Here is a 17,977-nt window from a genome sequence, read left to right as displayed (position 1 = left end):
TTTCATCAACTTCTATGATAAAAATTTGATAAAAGTGCAAAGATCTCTCACACCACTCTATCCACTCAGTGTTCAGTATTCCGAAATCTATGCACACTGCTTGGCATGTCTGTGTAATGTACAGGACAAATGTAATTAATTCTGGCAAGCCAATGAACAAGAGGATTACACTAAATGAAAGAGCAAACATCTATTCTGTCAACAAAAGGAAGCATTTCTAGCCTAGAGGAACAGGGTGGAAAGGCCAACTTCTCTACAACAAACAGGTTATTGTGTACAGCAATCTGATCGCCAATGGATTCATTATGACAGAATTGAAACCAGATGTATTTCACTGCATTAACACAGAACCATGGTGGCCAAGAAAAAGTTACACCAGACAGATCCTTCAAAGGGATGATAAAGATAACCCCCTTTCCATATGTCCTAGTAGAGGGAGGGAACTGGGTGGTCCCCAGATCATCATACATATACTCAATAATCCAGAACTGTAAGCTTTGAAAAAGTTTGCCTGCATCTGCATTACATGGTGGACATTTCCCTGGAGATAATAGTTAGGCTAGGTTCAGACTACGGAATTTCCGCCTGCAATTCCTCTTTCAGAATGCAGGCGGAAATTCCGCTTGCTAAAATGTATAGTGTAGTGAATGGGTTTCCATTCACAATTTGTGAAGCAGAATTTTTGAACGGAAAATCCGCTTGGAAATTTTCTGCCCGGAGATTCCGTAGTCTGAACCTAGCCTTAGGCTGTCGGGCAGCTTATGTTAAAAAGACTGTTGGGCAGCTTATGATAGAAAAGGAGTCTTCATTATAGGTTAGGATATCTGTAATATGCTAAATCAGCCCCCCCCCCCCCCCAAAAAAAAAAAAAAAGGAGGGTGCATAAAGTTCCTCGGCCTCTGAAAAAGGGTCAGTGTGAAATGTGCAATAGGGGTCAACACTTAATATCTGAATGTCTAAAAGGTCTTTGCACAAAAACATCCTTGTCCCCATTCAGTGAAGAAACACACCTACTGACATTTGGTAATAACAGATTAACGCAATAGTCCCTAACCTTAAATGTAAGTTGTTAGCCACTCTAATGGGATCCATCACCATAAGGGCAGCATAGATTAGTGACAGAGGGGGAGATTTATCAAAACCTGTGCAAAGGAAAAGTTGCCCAGTTGCCCATAGAAACCAATCTGATTGCTTCTTTAATTTTGCAGAGGCCTTGTTAAAAATGAAAGAAATTAGCTAATTGGTTGCTATTGGCAACTTTTAATCTGGACAGGTCTTGATAAATCCCCCAGAGTCCTTACTTCTAACCATATACCACTTATATTGGTGTATAGAGGCCATGCCCTGAAATCATTGTATTTATCCAGGACATCAAGTGTAGTACAATAGTCCACTCAATGTCTGTGCACTTGGTAGCCATTAATATTCAGAAAGGGCACCCGGGCACAGATCGACAGCCTTCTGACTACACTGTCATGTTTGAAGGAAGAGATTTTAGGACATGGGCTGCATGCAACGAAGTAAATACATCATGAAAATTGGTATATTCTGGAAGAAGATTAGTTATGGGGGAAAGAGGTTAAAACAGTAGAGGAGCCGGTCAACATATACATTAATAATGGACATGAATAGAATACACTCACTTTTTAATCTGTTCCAACTTCAACTCTTCAGCTCTTATGTAATCTTTAAGTGATGTCAGGAGGTCCTTTTCTGTATACAGCAAGTCAGTCATGTGACCTGCAATGCACATAAAAAAAAAAAAAAAGATAAAAAAAAAAAAATAATGAACAAAACCATGCATAGAACCCTGCTAGCAATTCACATTACATAGCTGTTGGCTAAATGAGCCTCCTGATCCCCTCATATGCATGCATTTGTTCTCAATAGGTAGTGGAGGCAAAAGTCTGTGGTGACAGTTTTTATCCCAAACAGCAAAAAGATGAGTAAAATGTGAGACTGTCCAATCTTCTGAGAAGGGAGATTATCAAAAAGGCCCCATTACACATTGGATGGATGGCTAATACCTAATATATATGGCTAGCATATATGCAATATAACTTTGCTAGAAAAGCAAAATAAAAACCCATGGCAATAGCATATAATGGTACACATTTATATTATGCTGTTTCCACATGTCAAAGCTGTACTATGCTCCTGCAAATGGTTAATATTCCTGCATACATAGAAAGACAAAAAGGCACCCACACTCACCGCAAGGAAACAGCAGACCGACTTCTATGGCATCTCGGACAGATCCGACTTCAGGCTGACAGCAGGGAGCTCAAAGTGGAGGCGACTGCCGGCAAAGTTTTGCGTAGATCGCGCTTCTTCCGGCCTCGAACAGTTGCCTACACTTTGAGCACCCTGCTGTCAGCCTGAAGTCGGATCTGTCCGAGATGCCATAGAAGTCGGTCTGCTGTTTCCTTGCGGTGAGTGTGGGTACCTTTTTGTCTTTCTATGTATGCTATTGAGTGACTTCGGGTTTCTCGGTTCCCAGCACCTAAGGACCCACAGGCATCAGGACTCCCCGATGCTATAGTGACAGAACGCTAGCCTCCACAGTACATGCTGACCCAATAGGTCTTTCTCCACAGCAGTGCCCTCTAGCTTGTGTTAATTAGGATAATATTCTATTTTTGTTCAATTTTGTTTTTGCTGTATAATATTCTAGTGTTCCCCCTAAATGGTCTAGTTCATCCCATTCATATGTGAATTGTTTCCTTCCTAAGATAAGAATACTTGAAATAATTATGTGGAAGAAATAATCTCACCAATGGACGTAAAGAAGTCTTTATGTGCTTGGCATGAAGAAAATAGGACCAATAGTGGCAAAGTCTGGAGTATCTTCATGGCTTTAACTGAATATCTGTAGAGAAATAGAAAATGTTATAATATATGTGAAGACTTATATGTAAAGACTTAACAAAATTTACCAACAATGTTAAATGTTCTATGCAAATTTGGACTGGTTGATAAATCTATTGCTAGTAAAACTAGATAAAACTGACCAGTCTTTCTAGTGTGTTTAGGCCATACCCCTTTCCAGCAAGGCTTGGTCCCCAAGTCCCTTTACCAATAAACCACAGCCATTTTGGGGCAAGGTGTAAAAAAAAAAAAAAAAAAAAAAAAAAATTTTTTTCAGTGCAAACTGCACCAGAAAACAGGCACAACTGCAATAGTTAATCTGCCACATTGTCTTCTATGCATCTTCCCTCCCTTCATTGGTTCAACTTGGACATTTCGTTTATCTCTGGTAAATTTGTAAACCGTGTCAAAGGGGAAATTTACCCATGTCAATAGGGATTTATGCAAATTGCGGTAGACAGTTGGCTTAGCTGTTTTCGGCTTCCTAACCACCTCCAGCGAAAAGACTGGAGGGGGCCAAAAAGCCATGTTTTAGTGATTTCCTTTTAAAAGGGGTATACCCATGATAAGAAATATGATCAGTGTAGTTCTAACCATCCGCACACAAACACTTTAGATAACAAGCTATGGAGGGAACAGCAATAAACAGCTCTATTTAAAATATATTGGGGGGACATGTATCAAAGATTTTACCCCTGTTTTGTGTTAACATTTTTGCGCAAAATTTTGTGCAAGCTCTTTTTTGCATCTTTTTTGCGTACATTCTGGTAGAGCATTTCCTCCAGATGTGTAGGTTTCGGTGTACCTTGGAGTGACATATTTAGTACACACAAATTTATTAACTGCGTACATTTCATTTACCCGCAGAAATCTTGCGCAATGACCATATTTTTTTACGCAAATATAAGCCATATTGGACTGCACGTAGCAAGATGCTCTAAATCATCGGTTCCATTTTTCAAAGAGTAGATTGAGGAGATTATTATATTTGCCCGCAATTTATTAAATTAATTGTGCTTGATTGATAAATTTACCGCTTCTGTGCCTAATTTAGAATTCGGCAAAAGGGGTAAACTGCTTCTACCATACACAAATAATGATACATGTCCCCCGTTATCCAGACATACACTCATACCCCATTTGACCTAAGTGTGGAGAGATATAACTGTACAATGGCCATCAGGTTGCTGAGAGTTAATACAAGTATCAAGCACGGGGTTCAAGCACTTGAAAACATCAGTACATCAGTATGCCTGGATTAACCCTATAAATGAAAGGGGCTGTGCTGTAATTCTGAGCCCAGTGGGAGTGATGAGAACAACCTTGTACAGGGAAAATCAATGGAGACTCATGGATCAACACTTAACTTTGCACCTTCAGACCCATATATGGGCTTGTTTTTTGCGTCACCAATTGTACTTTGTGGTGAAATTATTGACGCCATTACAAAATCTATGGCAAAAGCAAAAAAAAAAATAAATGTATTATTATATATATATATATATATATATATATATATATATATATTACACACACAAACATACTAGGGATCGACCGATTATCGGTATAGCCGATATTATCGGCCGATAATCACGATTTTGGGCATTATCGGTATCGGCAATTATCTTGCCGATAAGCCGATAATGCCCCGCCCCCACCGTACCGCGACCGCCACCCCCTCGACCCGCCGCACCGCACCCCCGACCGTGATGCTAGGCGGTATACCGGTATGGATTTTTTCCCATACCGCTATACCGGTCGGGCCCCTCCCCCACCCTCCGAGTCAATATAAAAATTAAACTTACCCGTAAGGGGGTGGTCCAGGCCATCCTTCCTTCCTGTAGTGTCCGGGGGCGTTCCGGGTGGAGGGTGGTCCGGTCCGGGCTGTCCTTCTCCCATGGTCTTCTTCTCCACTCCGGGAAGGCTCCGGCCTAGAACGCTGCATAGACGCCGCTACGTCAGGTGCGTCGCTGCGCACGGGAGTCACTGCGCACGGGAGTCACTGCGCAGCGGCGTCTATGCAGCGTACTAGGCCGGAGCCTGCCTGGAGTGGAGAAGATGACCGTCAGAGAAGAAGAAGGACAGCCCGGACCGGACCACCCTCCACCCGGAACGCCCCCGGACACTACATGAACGATGGATGGCCCGGACCACCCTAACAGGTAGGAGGAGAGAAGCGGGTGGTGGTGGCGGCGCCCTATGGCCCCGCAAAAGCCACTGCAGATCATTGATTTAAAGCGCCCGCTTTAAATCAATGATCTGCAGCGGTGTCGCAGGGGGTTAAATAGCCGATAACTTATACCGGAATATCGGTATAAGTTATCGGCTATCGGCCCTAACCTGCACCGATTATCGGTATCGGTATCGGCCCTAAAAAACCGATATTGGTCGATCCCTAATACACACACACAGTGATCCCGCAACAGACGATGGTAATTCGTTCCAAATGAACCATTGTTACTTGAATCCATCGTATGTTGAGGGATCCGTGCAATAATAATATAAAAGTTATACTCACTTGTCCCCGCCGCTCCGGACAGTAACTCTCCATCGCCGTCATCACGTCGCTATGCAAGCCACTCCTATTGGATGACGGGACGGCGTGCGCTGCGACGTGATGACGACGAAGGAGAGCAACAACCATGCAGCAGAGCTCGAAGAGGATAGTCCGGAACGTAGGGGACAGGTGAGTGACACTCACCGGACCACACAGGGCACATTAAACGGCTATCCGTCAGCAGCTGAAGTAGTCTGCGCTGCTGGATAGCCATTTATGCGATGGCCCCAACATACAAAAGCATTGTATGTTGATGCTGCCTTCAACATGCGATGGCCTCTGAAATGATCGTACATCAGGGCCATCGTAGGTCGGGGGATCATTTTATAATATATATTATAATATAAAAAATATATATATTTCACACACAGTCATGGACGTAAATGTTGCCACCACAGACATTTTTCAAGAAAATTAAGTATTTCTCACAGAAAAGGATTGCAGTAACATGTTTTGCTATACACATGTTTATTCCCTTTGTGTGTATTAAACAGAAAAAATAAAATAAAATAAAAAAAAAGGAAAAGAGAAAATTGGACATAATGTCACACCAAACTCCAAAAATGGGCTGGACAAAAATTATTGGCACCCTTGCAAAACTGTGGATATATAAGATAGTTTCAAGCATGTGATGCTCCTTTAAACTCACCTGGGGCAAGTAACAGGGGTGGGCAATATAAAAAAATCACACCTGAAAGCAGATAAAAAGGAGAGAAGTTCACTTACTCTTTGCATTGTGTGCCACACTAATCAAGAACAGAAAGAGAACAAGAGAACTGTCTGAGGACTTGAGAACCAAAATTGTGGAAAAAAAATAAATCTCAAGATTACAAGTCCATCTCCAGAGATCTAGATTTGCCTTTGTCCACAGTGCGCAACATTATCAAGAAGTTTGCAACCTATGACACTGTAGCTAATCTCCCTAGGCATGGATGGAAGAGAAGAATTGATGAAAGGTGTCAACGCAGGATAGTCCGGATGGTGGATAAGCAGCCCCAAACAAGTTCCAAAGATGTTCAAGCTGTCCTGCAGGCTCAGGGAGCATCAGTGTCAGTGCAAACTATCTGTCCACATTTAAATTAAATTAAACACTATGGCAGGAGACCCAGGAGGACCCCACTGCTGACACAGACATAAAAAAAGCAAGACTACATTTTGCCAAAATGAACATGAGTAAGTCAAAATCCTTCTGGGAAAACATCTTGTGGACAGATGAGGCCAAGACAGAGCTTTTTGGTAAAGCACATCATTCTACTGTTTACCGAAAACGGAATGAGGCCTACAAAAAATAAATTTTCTGTGAGAAATCCTTAATTTTCTTGAAAAATTTAAGGGGTGCCAACATTTACGGCCATGACCGTATATTTGTGGGATGAAATTGGAAAATAAACCCCACCATTTTCTAACTTTAAGGGGCTTCCGTTTCTACGCAATGCACTTTTCGGTAAAAATTACACCTTATCTTTATTCTGTAGGTCCAAACCGTTTAAAGTAAAATAAAATAAAACCTACATAAATTGGGTATCCTTTTAAGGAGAAATGCGGCCCACAACTTTTAAGTTTCCCTGTGCCCGGGCTGCAAAAACAAAAAAAATAAACTTTAACTCGCCTTCCTACTCTCCCCCGTTGAACCAATATCTGCATCCCATTCCTCTGCTTGGCTCCCCGCTTCTAATCCTCGGAACGTCACACTGCATTCAGCATATCGCCGGCCACAGAGATGTCCTGCCTCGGCTGGTGATAGGCTGAGCGCACTATCATGTAAGGAGCCCAGGCAGCAGGGAGAAGGCGGGGCCCAGGCTCCTTACATGACAGTGCGCTCAGTCCATCACGGGCCAAGACGGGACATTGCTGCGGCCAGCAATACGCTGACCGCAGTGTGACGTTCCAAGCCTAAGAAGCAGGGAGCTGAGCAGCGCTGGAGGAACAGGACATGGATACCGGCACAACGGGAGAACGTAGGAAGGTGAGTTAAAGTTAGTTTTTTTTTAAAGTTTTTGCAGCCCGGGCACAGGGAAACTTAACAGTTTTGTGCTGCAGTTCTCCTTTAAAAACTAACCTTATATTGTAATAGTTCGGACCGATCAGACTGCGAGGAGGAAGGTAAGGGCCCTCCTGTGATTTCGCCACGGATGCCCTGATCAGCTCCACTGAGCTAACTGGCACGTTATCCCCATAATTTAGATGCAGAGATCAGCAATCGGCATTAACCGTGGGTCCTGGTTGCTCATAGCAATCGGGACCCATAGAGTATGAACCGTGCTAAGCTTGTGAGCACACTTCAAACCCCGGTAACAGGACCAGGTTGTACAGGTATGCCCTTGGTCCTTTAATACCGTCCTTAAGGGGTTAAGACCAGTTTCCAGCACTATGTAATGGTCTTAAAATTTTTAGAATAAACATGTTAAGATGAAATGTTACAGGCTCTACTGATAATATGCCACATTGTTTTAAAGAATAAGACAGTTATAGTCCCAGAGAAATATAACATAATAAGCTTAGCATTGGCTGGAATTCAATAATCTTGCAAAAAACTGTTCACAGTCATATTTCAAGGATAAGCAGCATCTGTTCTTTAAAATTTAGACATGTCAGGGTAAGTCCCGAGCTTGTCTCCCACCAGTTCTTTGTGGGTCGCTGCGGAGACACGCAGCCACACTAGGACGTTCGGTTGCCGAGGCAACCATATGAGGCACAACAAGTCCTGTGCAATATCTAATCCAACACAAAAGGGCTTGTGCACGGAATTCACTCTGTGTCGTCCAGTTGCCTCGGCTACTGTACTGCCCTGTCTGAGCTGCCTTTCTTTGCACAAATCTGTACAAAACGTATATATATATATATATATATATATATATATATATATATATATATATATATATATATATATATTTATATATTACAAATATATCCCTTAAAGGTCTATTCACAAGTACAGTACAGTTCCTGCGCATATTTCATTCTCCAGATTTGAAGCAAAGTTTAGTCATCTTGTTTACACTGAAATCTGAAAGTTAAAATCCTGCACATCAAATATGCAAAGGATAATGTATGTGTGACTACAGCCTAAGGGTATGTGCACACATACAGGACCTACTGCATAACTTCTGCTACATTGACCTCAATGGGTAGCAAAATCATTTTCCGAAAATATGCAGCAGATTATGTACGTGTGAACGTACCTTTAAAGGGGTACTCCACTCCCCAGCGTTCAGAACATTTCATGCCCCGCCCCCTCAATGTAAGTCTATGGGAGTGGGCATGAAGGCCATCACACCCCCTTTCAGACTTGCATTCAGGGGGTGGGCGTGATGTCACGAGGGGGCGGAGCGACTCTCGAAGCCCGCACCAACATTCGGAATTAAATGTTCCGAACACTGGGGAGTGGAGTACCCCTTTAAATTGATTCACTCCATGTAACCCACATCCTGTCTTGTGTCTTTAATTTCCCGTTTGTGTAGAATAGAAATGATTTGCATTCTACGGACAGGGGAGGATTTAGTGGTCCAACTTGTAGTATAATGTAGGAGTTATAAAGAAAAATTTTAAAAACTTTTAACCAGTAAAAAAAAAAAAAAAAACACAACAAACACCACACTTCGTAACAAATCTGTAAAACATTCCCTAAACTTAGGTACAGCAGGTCCTGCTATATATGCTACATATCCTAGGTGATGGAGAGTGGTTACTGTGAGTGACCCTACTTGGGTCCAATTTTTTCTTTTGTGGGGATATCTGATACTCCAATAAGGAATATTTGTACATTAAAGTATGCAGCCATACTACATCCTTCTCTCTCTTTAATGTATCTGGTGACCATTTATGGTGCCTTACCCAGTTTAGGGTATAGTTTATACACTGCTCAAAAAAAAAATAAAGGGAACACTTAAACAACACAATGTAACTCCAAGTCAATAAAACTTCTGTGAAATCCCACTGTCCACTCAGGAAGCAACACTGATCGACAATGAATTTCACATGCTGATGACTCCAGTCGGCTCATTTTTGACCCGTATGCGGTTTCCTGACCGGACCTAAAACCGTAGTATACTACGGTTTTAGGTCCGGTGACAAAACTGGATACAGGTAAAAAATGAGCCGACCGGAGTCACCGTTTGACTCCAGTTGGCTCATTAAAGTGAATTGAGTTCAGCGCTGGTGCGGCTGGGGGTATGGGAGAGCCCGGTTTGCCCCTCCCCCAGCTGGATCCGGCACACATAATGTAAAAAAAGATGTGAATGCAGCCTAAAATGGAGCAAAATCTACTTGTCCCTCATGAAGATTCACTTGTCCGGGCCAATTTTCACTTTTACACACTCGTTTTTTCCTCCTATAATAGCCATAACTACCTACTATAATAATACCTCTAAAATTTTTCAATAACATATTCCGAACCGAAATTTTTTTTTTATGTATATATCTATTATATACACACACACACACACACACACTAGAGAATAAATATATATATATATATATATATATATATATATATATATATCTGAAGCAGCACTCTCAAAAAAGAGAAAGTAAATCTGTGGGTGCAGGCAGTCCCTGGACCCCAGTCCTGGGTCCAAAAATTGGTAGAACGAAGAAAATGGCTGCAGCAAACCGGAAGAGCAACAAAGTGTTTTACTCCAGCTAAAAATAAGACAACATTTCTGTGGTCTCACACCACCTTTCTCAAGTGAGTTGAGAAAGGTGGTGTGAGACCTCAGAAACGTAGTCTTATTGTTAGCTGGAATAAAACACCTTTTTTGCACTTTTGGATACTGGTGTGCTGGAGCCATTTTTAGAGATGAGCGAACTTACAGTAAATTCAATTCGTCACGAACTTCTCGGCTCGGCAGTTGATGACTTTTCCTGCATAAATTAGTTCAGCTTTCCAGTGCTCCGGTGGGCTGAAAAAGGTGGATACAGTCCTAGGAGACTCTTTCCTAGGAATGTATCCACCTTTTCCAGCCCACCGGAGAACCTGAAGGCTGAACTAATTTACGCAGGAAAAGTCATCAACTGCCGAGCCGAGAAGTTCGTGACGAATCAAATTTACTGTAAGTTCACTCATCTCTAGCAATTTTCTTTGTGTGTGTGTGTGTGTGTGTGTGTGTGTGTGTGTGTATACACACATTTTATATATATATATATATATATATATATATATATATATATATATATATATATATATATATATAAAAATCGGTGAAGTGAAATGGAAATAGTAAAAGATAATTTTGCTAATTTGGTGGTTTTCTTTTCTACACCATTTACCTTGTGGTTGAGATAACATGTTATAGTGATACTGTAGGCCGGGCTGATGACAGCAATACCAGATTTGTATAGTTTCCGTCATGTTTTACTAATTTTAAAAAAAAAATTCGGAACTTATTTGAATTTTTTTAATTGCCATTTTTTGACCCCTGTAGTTTTTTTTGGTTTTTTTTTACAAATTTTTTTCCCACATAACAGGCTGTATGAGGGCAAATTTTTTGCGCCATAATCTGTTTTTTGTATCGGTACCATTTTGGTATTGATCTGACTTTTTAATCACTTTTACTTTTTTTCTGGGATATTCTAAAAACTGCAAATCTGTGGTTTCGTATTTTTTTTTTACATTTACGTAATTTACCGTATGGGATACATACCGTATATACTCGAGTATAAGCAGAGTTTTTCAGCACGATGAAGGGGGGGGGGGGATGATGACAGGGGGATGATGACAGGCGGTGATGATGAAGGGGGGGTGATGACGGGGGTGTTAATGACGGAGGTCTGGATGATGACGGGGGGATGAGGACATGGAGGGATGATGTATTTCCCACCCTAGGCTTATAATTGAGTCAATAACTTTTCATGGGTTTTTGGGGTGAAATTAGAGGCCTTGGCTTATATTTGGGTCGGATTATACTCTAGTATATACGGTAATGTTATATTTTAATAGTGTGTACAATTACACACGCAGCGATAATAAATATGGTTACATGTTTTTATATAGGAAAAGGGGGCGATTTGAACTTTTAACATGGAAGGGGTTAATGTGTCAAACTTTTATTAAATTTTTTTTTTATTTTATTTATTTATTTATTTTATTTTTTTACACTTTATTAGACTTTTAGGAGGAATAATTAGATTTCTCATACAGATCAATAGAATTCTATTGAATTCCATTAATCTGCGTGCTCTGTGATACATTGATAGAGCCTAGTCCAGCCAGGCTCCATCAATGACAGAGCCACGGACACCAGGGAACAGAGGTAAACCCTCCGGCTACCTCTATAGTGGATTTCCCCCCCACGATCGGGGGGTATGAAGGCGCTACCAGGAGACAGGCCAGTACATTAGGAGACGTGAAGGAGGTCGTAGGAGAGCAACAACCCAGCAGCAGGACCGCTACCTCCACCTTTGTGCAAGGAGGAACACTGGCAGAGCTCTGCAAAATTACCTCCAGCAGACCACAAATGTGCATGTGTCCACTCAAACCGTCAGACATAGACTCCATTAGGGTCTGACGTCCACAGGGGGGAATGTGCTTACAGCCCAACACCGTGCAGGCCGTTTGGCATTTGCCAGAGAACACCAAGATGGCAAATTCACCACAGAAGCAGGCTCGCACTGAGCACGTGACAGACGTGACAGAGTCTGTAGATGCCATGGAGAACATTCTGCTGCCTGCAACATCCTCCAGCATGACCTGTTTGGTGTTGTGTCAGTAATGGTGTGGGGTGGCATTTCTTTGGGGGGCGCACAGCCCTCCACATGCTTGCCAGGAGGTAGCCTGACTGCCATTAGGTACCTAGATGAAATTCTCAGAACCCTTGTGAGACCATATGCTGGTGCGGTTGGCCCTGGGTTCCTCCTAATGCAAGACAATGCTAGACCTCAAGTGGCTGGAGTGTGTCAGCAGTTCCTGCAAGAGGAAGGCATTGATGCTATGGACTGGCCCGCCCATTCCCCAGACCTGAATCTGATTGAGCACATCTGGGACATCATGTCTCTCTCCATCCACCAACGCCACAGACTGTCCAGGAGTTGGCAGATGCTTTAGTCCAGGTCTGGGAGGACATCCCTCAGGAGACCATCCGCCACCTGATCAGAAGCATGCCCAGGTGTTGTAGGGAGGTCATACAGGCACGTGGAGGCCACACACACTACTGAGCCTCATTTTGACTTGTTTTAAAGGGGTATTCTGGGCAAAAACCATTTTATCCCCTATTCAAAGGATAGGGGATAAGATGTCTGATCGTGGGGGGCCCGCTGCTGAGACCCCCTGCGATCTCCCTGCAGCACCCGCTTTCTATGCGGGTGCTGAATCTCCAGTTTCAGAAACCTCGGGTTTCCGGGACAGGGGATGTGACGTCACGCCCCCTCAATTCATGTCTATGGGTATTAGTCCTACACATGTTCCTTCCTATATTCTATACATGTGATTGTGATAATAAGGGACAGGTCCCACAGGCTGTAGACAGAAGAGCAATTAATAGGCAGTTCGCAGCAGAAAATCATATAGGCTATGTACAAATAGAGAGAAAACAGACAACGCAGAACACTGTAGAGGCTGTAGAAGCTGATGAAAGAAACTTTTTTAATATACTCATGGAGAAAACTTTTTTAAATATGTCCCCCCCCCCCCCCCCCCCATTATTTGCACCATAAGTAGTACAAGCAAGAACTGAGTTATAGCACAGTGATAATGCAATGTGAGACTGGAAAAGCTGATTTATAGCTAAGTGATCCAAATCTGTATCCTGATCACTGAAGTCTCAAGCAAGTCTTGGGCTATGAAGGTGCTGCCAAAAATGTAAAGAGATATCCTGCTGCCGGAGAATTACTGAAGTTACACTTTACCTAAATAGCACTGGAAAGTACATACATTTTTATTTAGTTTTTTATGCAAAAAGTGAGTTAATTATAAAAGAAAAAAAAATGTCCCTTAAAAATAAGCTAAGAATTCTACATCTGTCCATAGAAAGATAAACGTTGCACACAGATAAATCAGATGTTAAATAACCAATACACAGGTACACAGAGTTAATGCGATGTAGTAGGTTTTCTACCTGTGCTAAGCAAAGCCACAAATAACACTGCCAGATGTAACAGAATGTGCCATCTAACATTCAGCCCATAATATGCAGGTGGACAAGGAAAACCAAGCTTGTGGCTGATGTAACTTTATATATAATTATTCTTTACATACCAAATATTCCTTCATGTTGACAGAACAAAGTGTGTGTTAACTGTACTTCACATTTTACAAAAAGAATAAAAACTATCCACTCCCACAAGCCCATTCTATTTCTGGCAGATGCCAAGCTGGCCTTGTCAGACTCTAGCTGCACCTTCTGTGTGCCAGGAGGAAAAAGAAACTGATTTATTTAGTTTTTCCATTTGTTAGTGATCGGCAATAGCAACAAAAAAATGTTATGCAGCAAAATGCACTTTGTCCCTTGGTCTTGTTAAGTAAAACCTGTGACAATCATTAAAAGCCAGGAACAGATCAGAGCTTCTTATTGTAATGATTCCTTAGGGGGTCATTCAGATTCAGAAATGAACAGTTCTTTAGACTCTTATAGGCAGTGCTCAAATAAGTCAAAGCCATGGCTACTTATGGCAGCCGCTAAATCTGTAATGAAATTTTGCAACAAAGTACGGTACTTTCTATTGTGGATTTTTGGAATGGGTTTAACCCAATACAGTGCAATAAGTAAAGGTCTCACCAAAATGCTTAAAGGTTTTTCAAGGTTGGTTCAACAGCGTATTAGTTGTGCTACATGTGAACATACCCTCACTAGGGCTGGGCGGTATACCGGTTCATACCGAATACTGAAATTCTTGGGCTGCACGATATGAATTTTTCCCATACCGCAATACCGGTTTGGCCCCTCCCCCTTGGGAATGAATTATCAGCCCAGCGCAGCGCTGTCCCCACATCGGGGAACTAATCATACGTGACCCGCCAGCGCTGTTCTGCTCCCCCCCCCCCCCCACCAAATCATGTTACCCGCCAGCGCTGTTCTGCTCCCTCCCCCCACCAAATCATGTTACCCACCAGCACTGTTCTGCTCCCCCCCCCCCCACCAGATCATGTTACCCACCAGCGCTGTTCTGCTCCCCCCCCCAATTAATTATCAGCCCAGCGGGGTACTACTCACATATGTCACCCGCAAGCACTGCCCTCCTCCTGTTTGTTGGGGGCCGCCGGCGTTGGAACTCACTGTACACCAGTGGTTTCCAACCTGCGGACCTTCAGCTGTTGCAAAACTACAACTCCCAGCATGCCCGGACAGCCAACGGCTGTCCAGGTATGCTGGGAGTTGTAGTTTTGCAACAGCTGGAGGTCCGCAGATTTGAGACCACTACTGTACGCTGTATCCCTATGCCCGGGCTGCCCCTTGGCTGTCCGGGCATGCTGGGAGTTGTAGTTTTGCAACATCTGGGTGTCCGCAGGTTGGTGACCACTGGCGTACAGCGAGTTCCAGCGCAAACAAAGAGGAGGAGGGCAGGGCTTGCGGGGGACATATAAGAGTAGTACCCCGCTTGGCTGAGCAGAATAGCGCTGGCGGGTAACATGATTTGGTGGGGGTGAAAGAAATACCGTTATATACTGTGGAACTGCCATAAGTTCCAAAAATACCGTGATACACATATTTGGTCATACCGCCCAGCTCTAACCCTCACTAGAAACCCTTTGGTACTAAGAAGGGATGTCATGTACCCATTTTCAGGAGCAGGTGGCTGCCAATACATGGTCACTTGCCTGGTTCTTACTATACTGAAGAGACAGTATTGCACTGACTCCTCTCTGCAGCATCCAAGTAACACAAGGCATTAACGTATGGAACTAAGTCAAGGGCCACGACTGAGACCCCAGTAATGTAAAGGCTGAGCCACACTGATCTACACTGTTAGTGGCTATTTCTTTCACATAAGCTTTAAAATAATCTACTGTACTCTACAGGATGGAGCATGGTACAAATAATGAAGCTGGTTCCTGTGTCTGATGATGTCTATCACTTTTTCTGTAATATCCGAGACTAAAGAACATATGTTGAGCTTTAAACGGTCTCTATTTCTTAACCATTAAATATTTGAGGGTCAAAGTAAATATTTAATTGGAATTATAAACATTAAGTTTATCTAGGTTATTTGGGCCATGCTAAGAATCGGCCAGTTTTCTTGGAATGCTCATTGGAAGATTTGGACACTTCCCAAATATTTCATTTGATCTGACTTTTTCTGTCTTAAATCCATAAATTCTCAGGCTTTCCAAATATTTAGAAGTTATGAAGTTTGTCTGCTACTATGATGGAAGGCTTCAGAGTGATTTCCTCTGGAGCCGTAGGCCGATTCAGACTGACCTGTGCACATTCGTCTAAGGCTCCTGTCACACTATATGTTGCTCTGTTTAAAGACCTGTTACAATGTCCTGTTAAGAAAACCCATAAAAACTGCTGTTACAAAATCCCATTCAAGTCTAAAGGGTTAATAGCGTGCGGCACCGCGATCAGTGCTGTGCACTATTAGTCACGGGTCCCGGCCGTTGTTAGAGGCCGGGCCCGACCCGCTATGATGCAGTGGCCCCGCGTTATAGAAAGGGAAAGGACTCAGGATATACCGGTACGTCCTTGGTCCTTAAGAGGTTAAATTTGGTCAGTGCTCAGACCATACGCTGCACACTGCATCAAATTGGTTTGCATATCTGTAGTCCGATGAGACCAAGAGTTACACATTATCGAGGTAACCATGAATGCCAAAATGTTGCTGTGCTATACTGAAGCAGAGAATGATCTCCTCCCTTCGAAAACAAGTCCACAGGGCAGTATTCCCAATTGATAACCTTAAACACACCTGTAAGATGACCACTGCCTTGCAAAAGAAGCTGAAGGTAAAGACCTAAACCATACTGAGCATATGTCGGGCATCCTCAAACGGGACTACAACGGAGCATAATATACTTGTCCCTCATAAAAATCAACCTGTCCTGGTACAAAATAATTTTAACCCAAATAGTATGTAAGTAAGATCTTTTATCAATAAAAACTTGATAGGCAGACCAGTATGTCACCCAATTAGGTGGATAGGGTCCCTGATAAGCAAGTCTGCCCCATTGATGGAATACTGCAGTGCAAAATAACTGATCCTGACCGCTGGGAAACCCCTCCCCCCGGTCTTTTGTAAGGGGCCCCAGCAGAAATGGGAGCTTGTCCGCATGACGCAGCGACAGACACGTTCTCCCCCCCCCCCCATCCCATAGATACATTGAGGGGGCATGTCAGCAGCCATGTCATGCAGCATTTATGCCGTCTGCTGGGGCCTCATACAAGAGATGGGGGGGGGGGGGTTGTCAAAGCGGTCAGACCCCCACGATTATTTTGCACTACAGTATTCCTTTAAGTTGGTAGTCCCCCTTCAGGTAGGTATGTCCCTTTTATCAGGTAGGGCCCCCTACGCCATTATGTTACACCCCCCCCCCGATGCCCCCCGTGTCATATTCCCTCTCCCCCCCCCCCCTCTGATGCCCCGTGTCATATTCCCTCTCCCCCCCCCCTCTGATGCCCCGTGTCATTATATTCCCTCTCCCCCCCCCTCTGATGCCCCGTGTCATTATATTCCCTCCCCCCCCCCCTCTGATGCCCGTGTCATTATATTCCCTCCCCCCCCTCTGATGCCCGTGTCATTATATTCCCTCCCCCCCCCCTCTGATGCCCCGTGTCATTATATTCCCTCCCCCCTCCTGATGCCCCCCGTCATTATATTCCCTCCCCCCCTCCTGATGCCCCCCGTCATTATATTCCCTCCCCCCCTCTGATGCCCCCCGTGTCATTATATTCCTTCCCCCCCCTCTGATGCCCCCCGTGTCATTATATTCCCTCCCCCCCCCCTCTGATGCCCCCCGTGTCATTATATTCCCTCCCCCCCCCCTCTGATGCCCCCCGTGTCATTATATTCCCTCCCCCCCCCCTCTGATGCCCCCCGTGTCATTATATTCCCTCCCCCCCCTCTGATGCCCCCCGTGTCATTATATTCCCTCCCCCCCCTCTGATGCCCCCCGTGTCATTATATTCCCTCCCCCCCCCCCTCTGATGCCCCCCGTGTCATTATATTCCCTCCCCCCCCCCCTCTGATGCCCCCCGTGTCATTATATTCCCTCCCCCCCCCTGATGCCCCCCATGTCATTATATTCCCTCCCCCCCCTCTGATGCCCCCCGTGTCATTATATTCCCTCCCCCCCCCCTCTGATGCCCCCCGTGTCATTATATTCCCTCCCCCCCCCTCTGATGCCCCCCGTGTCATATTCCCTCCCCCCCCTCTGATGCCCCCCGTGTCATTATACTTCCCCCCCCCCCCTCTGATGACACCCGGCATCATATTCCCCCCCCCCCCCTCTGATGACACCCGGCATTATATCCCCCCCTCTGATGCCACCCGGCATCATTATATTTCCCCCCCCCCTCTGATGCCCCCTGCGTCATTATATTCCCCACCTCTGATGCCCCCTGCGTCATTATATTCCCCACCTCTGATGCCCCCTGCGTCATTATATTCCCCACCTCTGAT

At 44.0% G+C, this 17,977-nt stretch overlaps 1 protein-coding gene across 5 annotated transcripts in view; it reads right to left on the bottom strand.

The window, feature by feature from the left end:
- The window catches only part of P4HA1 (prolyl 4-hydroxylase subunit alpha 1), a 77,716-nt gene that overhangs the window by 41,330 nt on the left and 18,409 nt on the right, over positions 1-17,977 (bottom strand). For 4 of the 5 annotated variants that reach the window (XM_056530446.1, XM_056530447.1, XM_056530450.1 and 1 more), the window contains exons 1-3: positions 6,075-6,175; positions 2,775-2,869; positions 1,644-1,740 (exon numbers count right to left, since the gene is read on the bottom strand). In XM_056530446.1, coding sequence (XP_056386421.1) covers positions 1,644-1,740; positions 2,775-2,869; positions 6,075-6,160 — 278 coding nt within the window. In that variant the 5' untranslated portion in view covers positions 6,161-6,175. Of the gene's footprint in view, positions 1-1,643; positions 1,741-2,774; positions 2,870-6,074; positions 6,176-17,977 lie in introns of those variants that run through there. The other variant, XM_056530448.1, reaches the window with a different exon arrangement.

Source organism: Hyla sarda, chromosome 7, assembly GCF_029499605.1.
Source record: "Hyla sarda isolate aHylSar1 chromosome 7, aHylSar1.hap1, whole genome shotgun sequence".
In the NCBI taxonomy this organism is placed as follows: Eukaryota; Metazoa; Chordata; class Amphibia; order Anura; family Hylidae; genus Hyla; species Hyla sarda.
The sequence above is the reverse complement of the archived record's forward strand: the minus strand, read 5'-3'. Positions and strand labels throughout refer to the sequence as shown.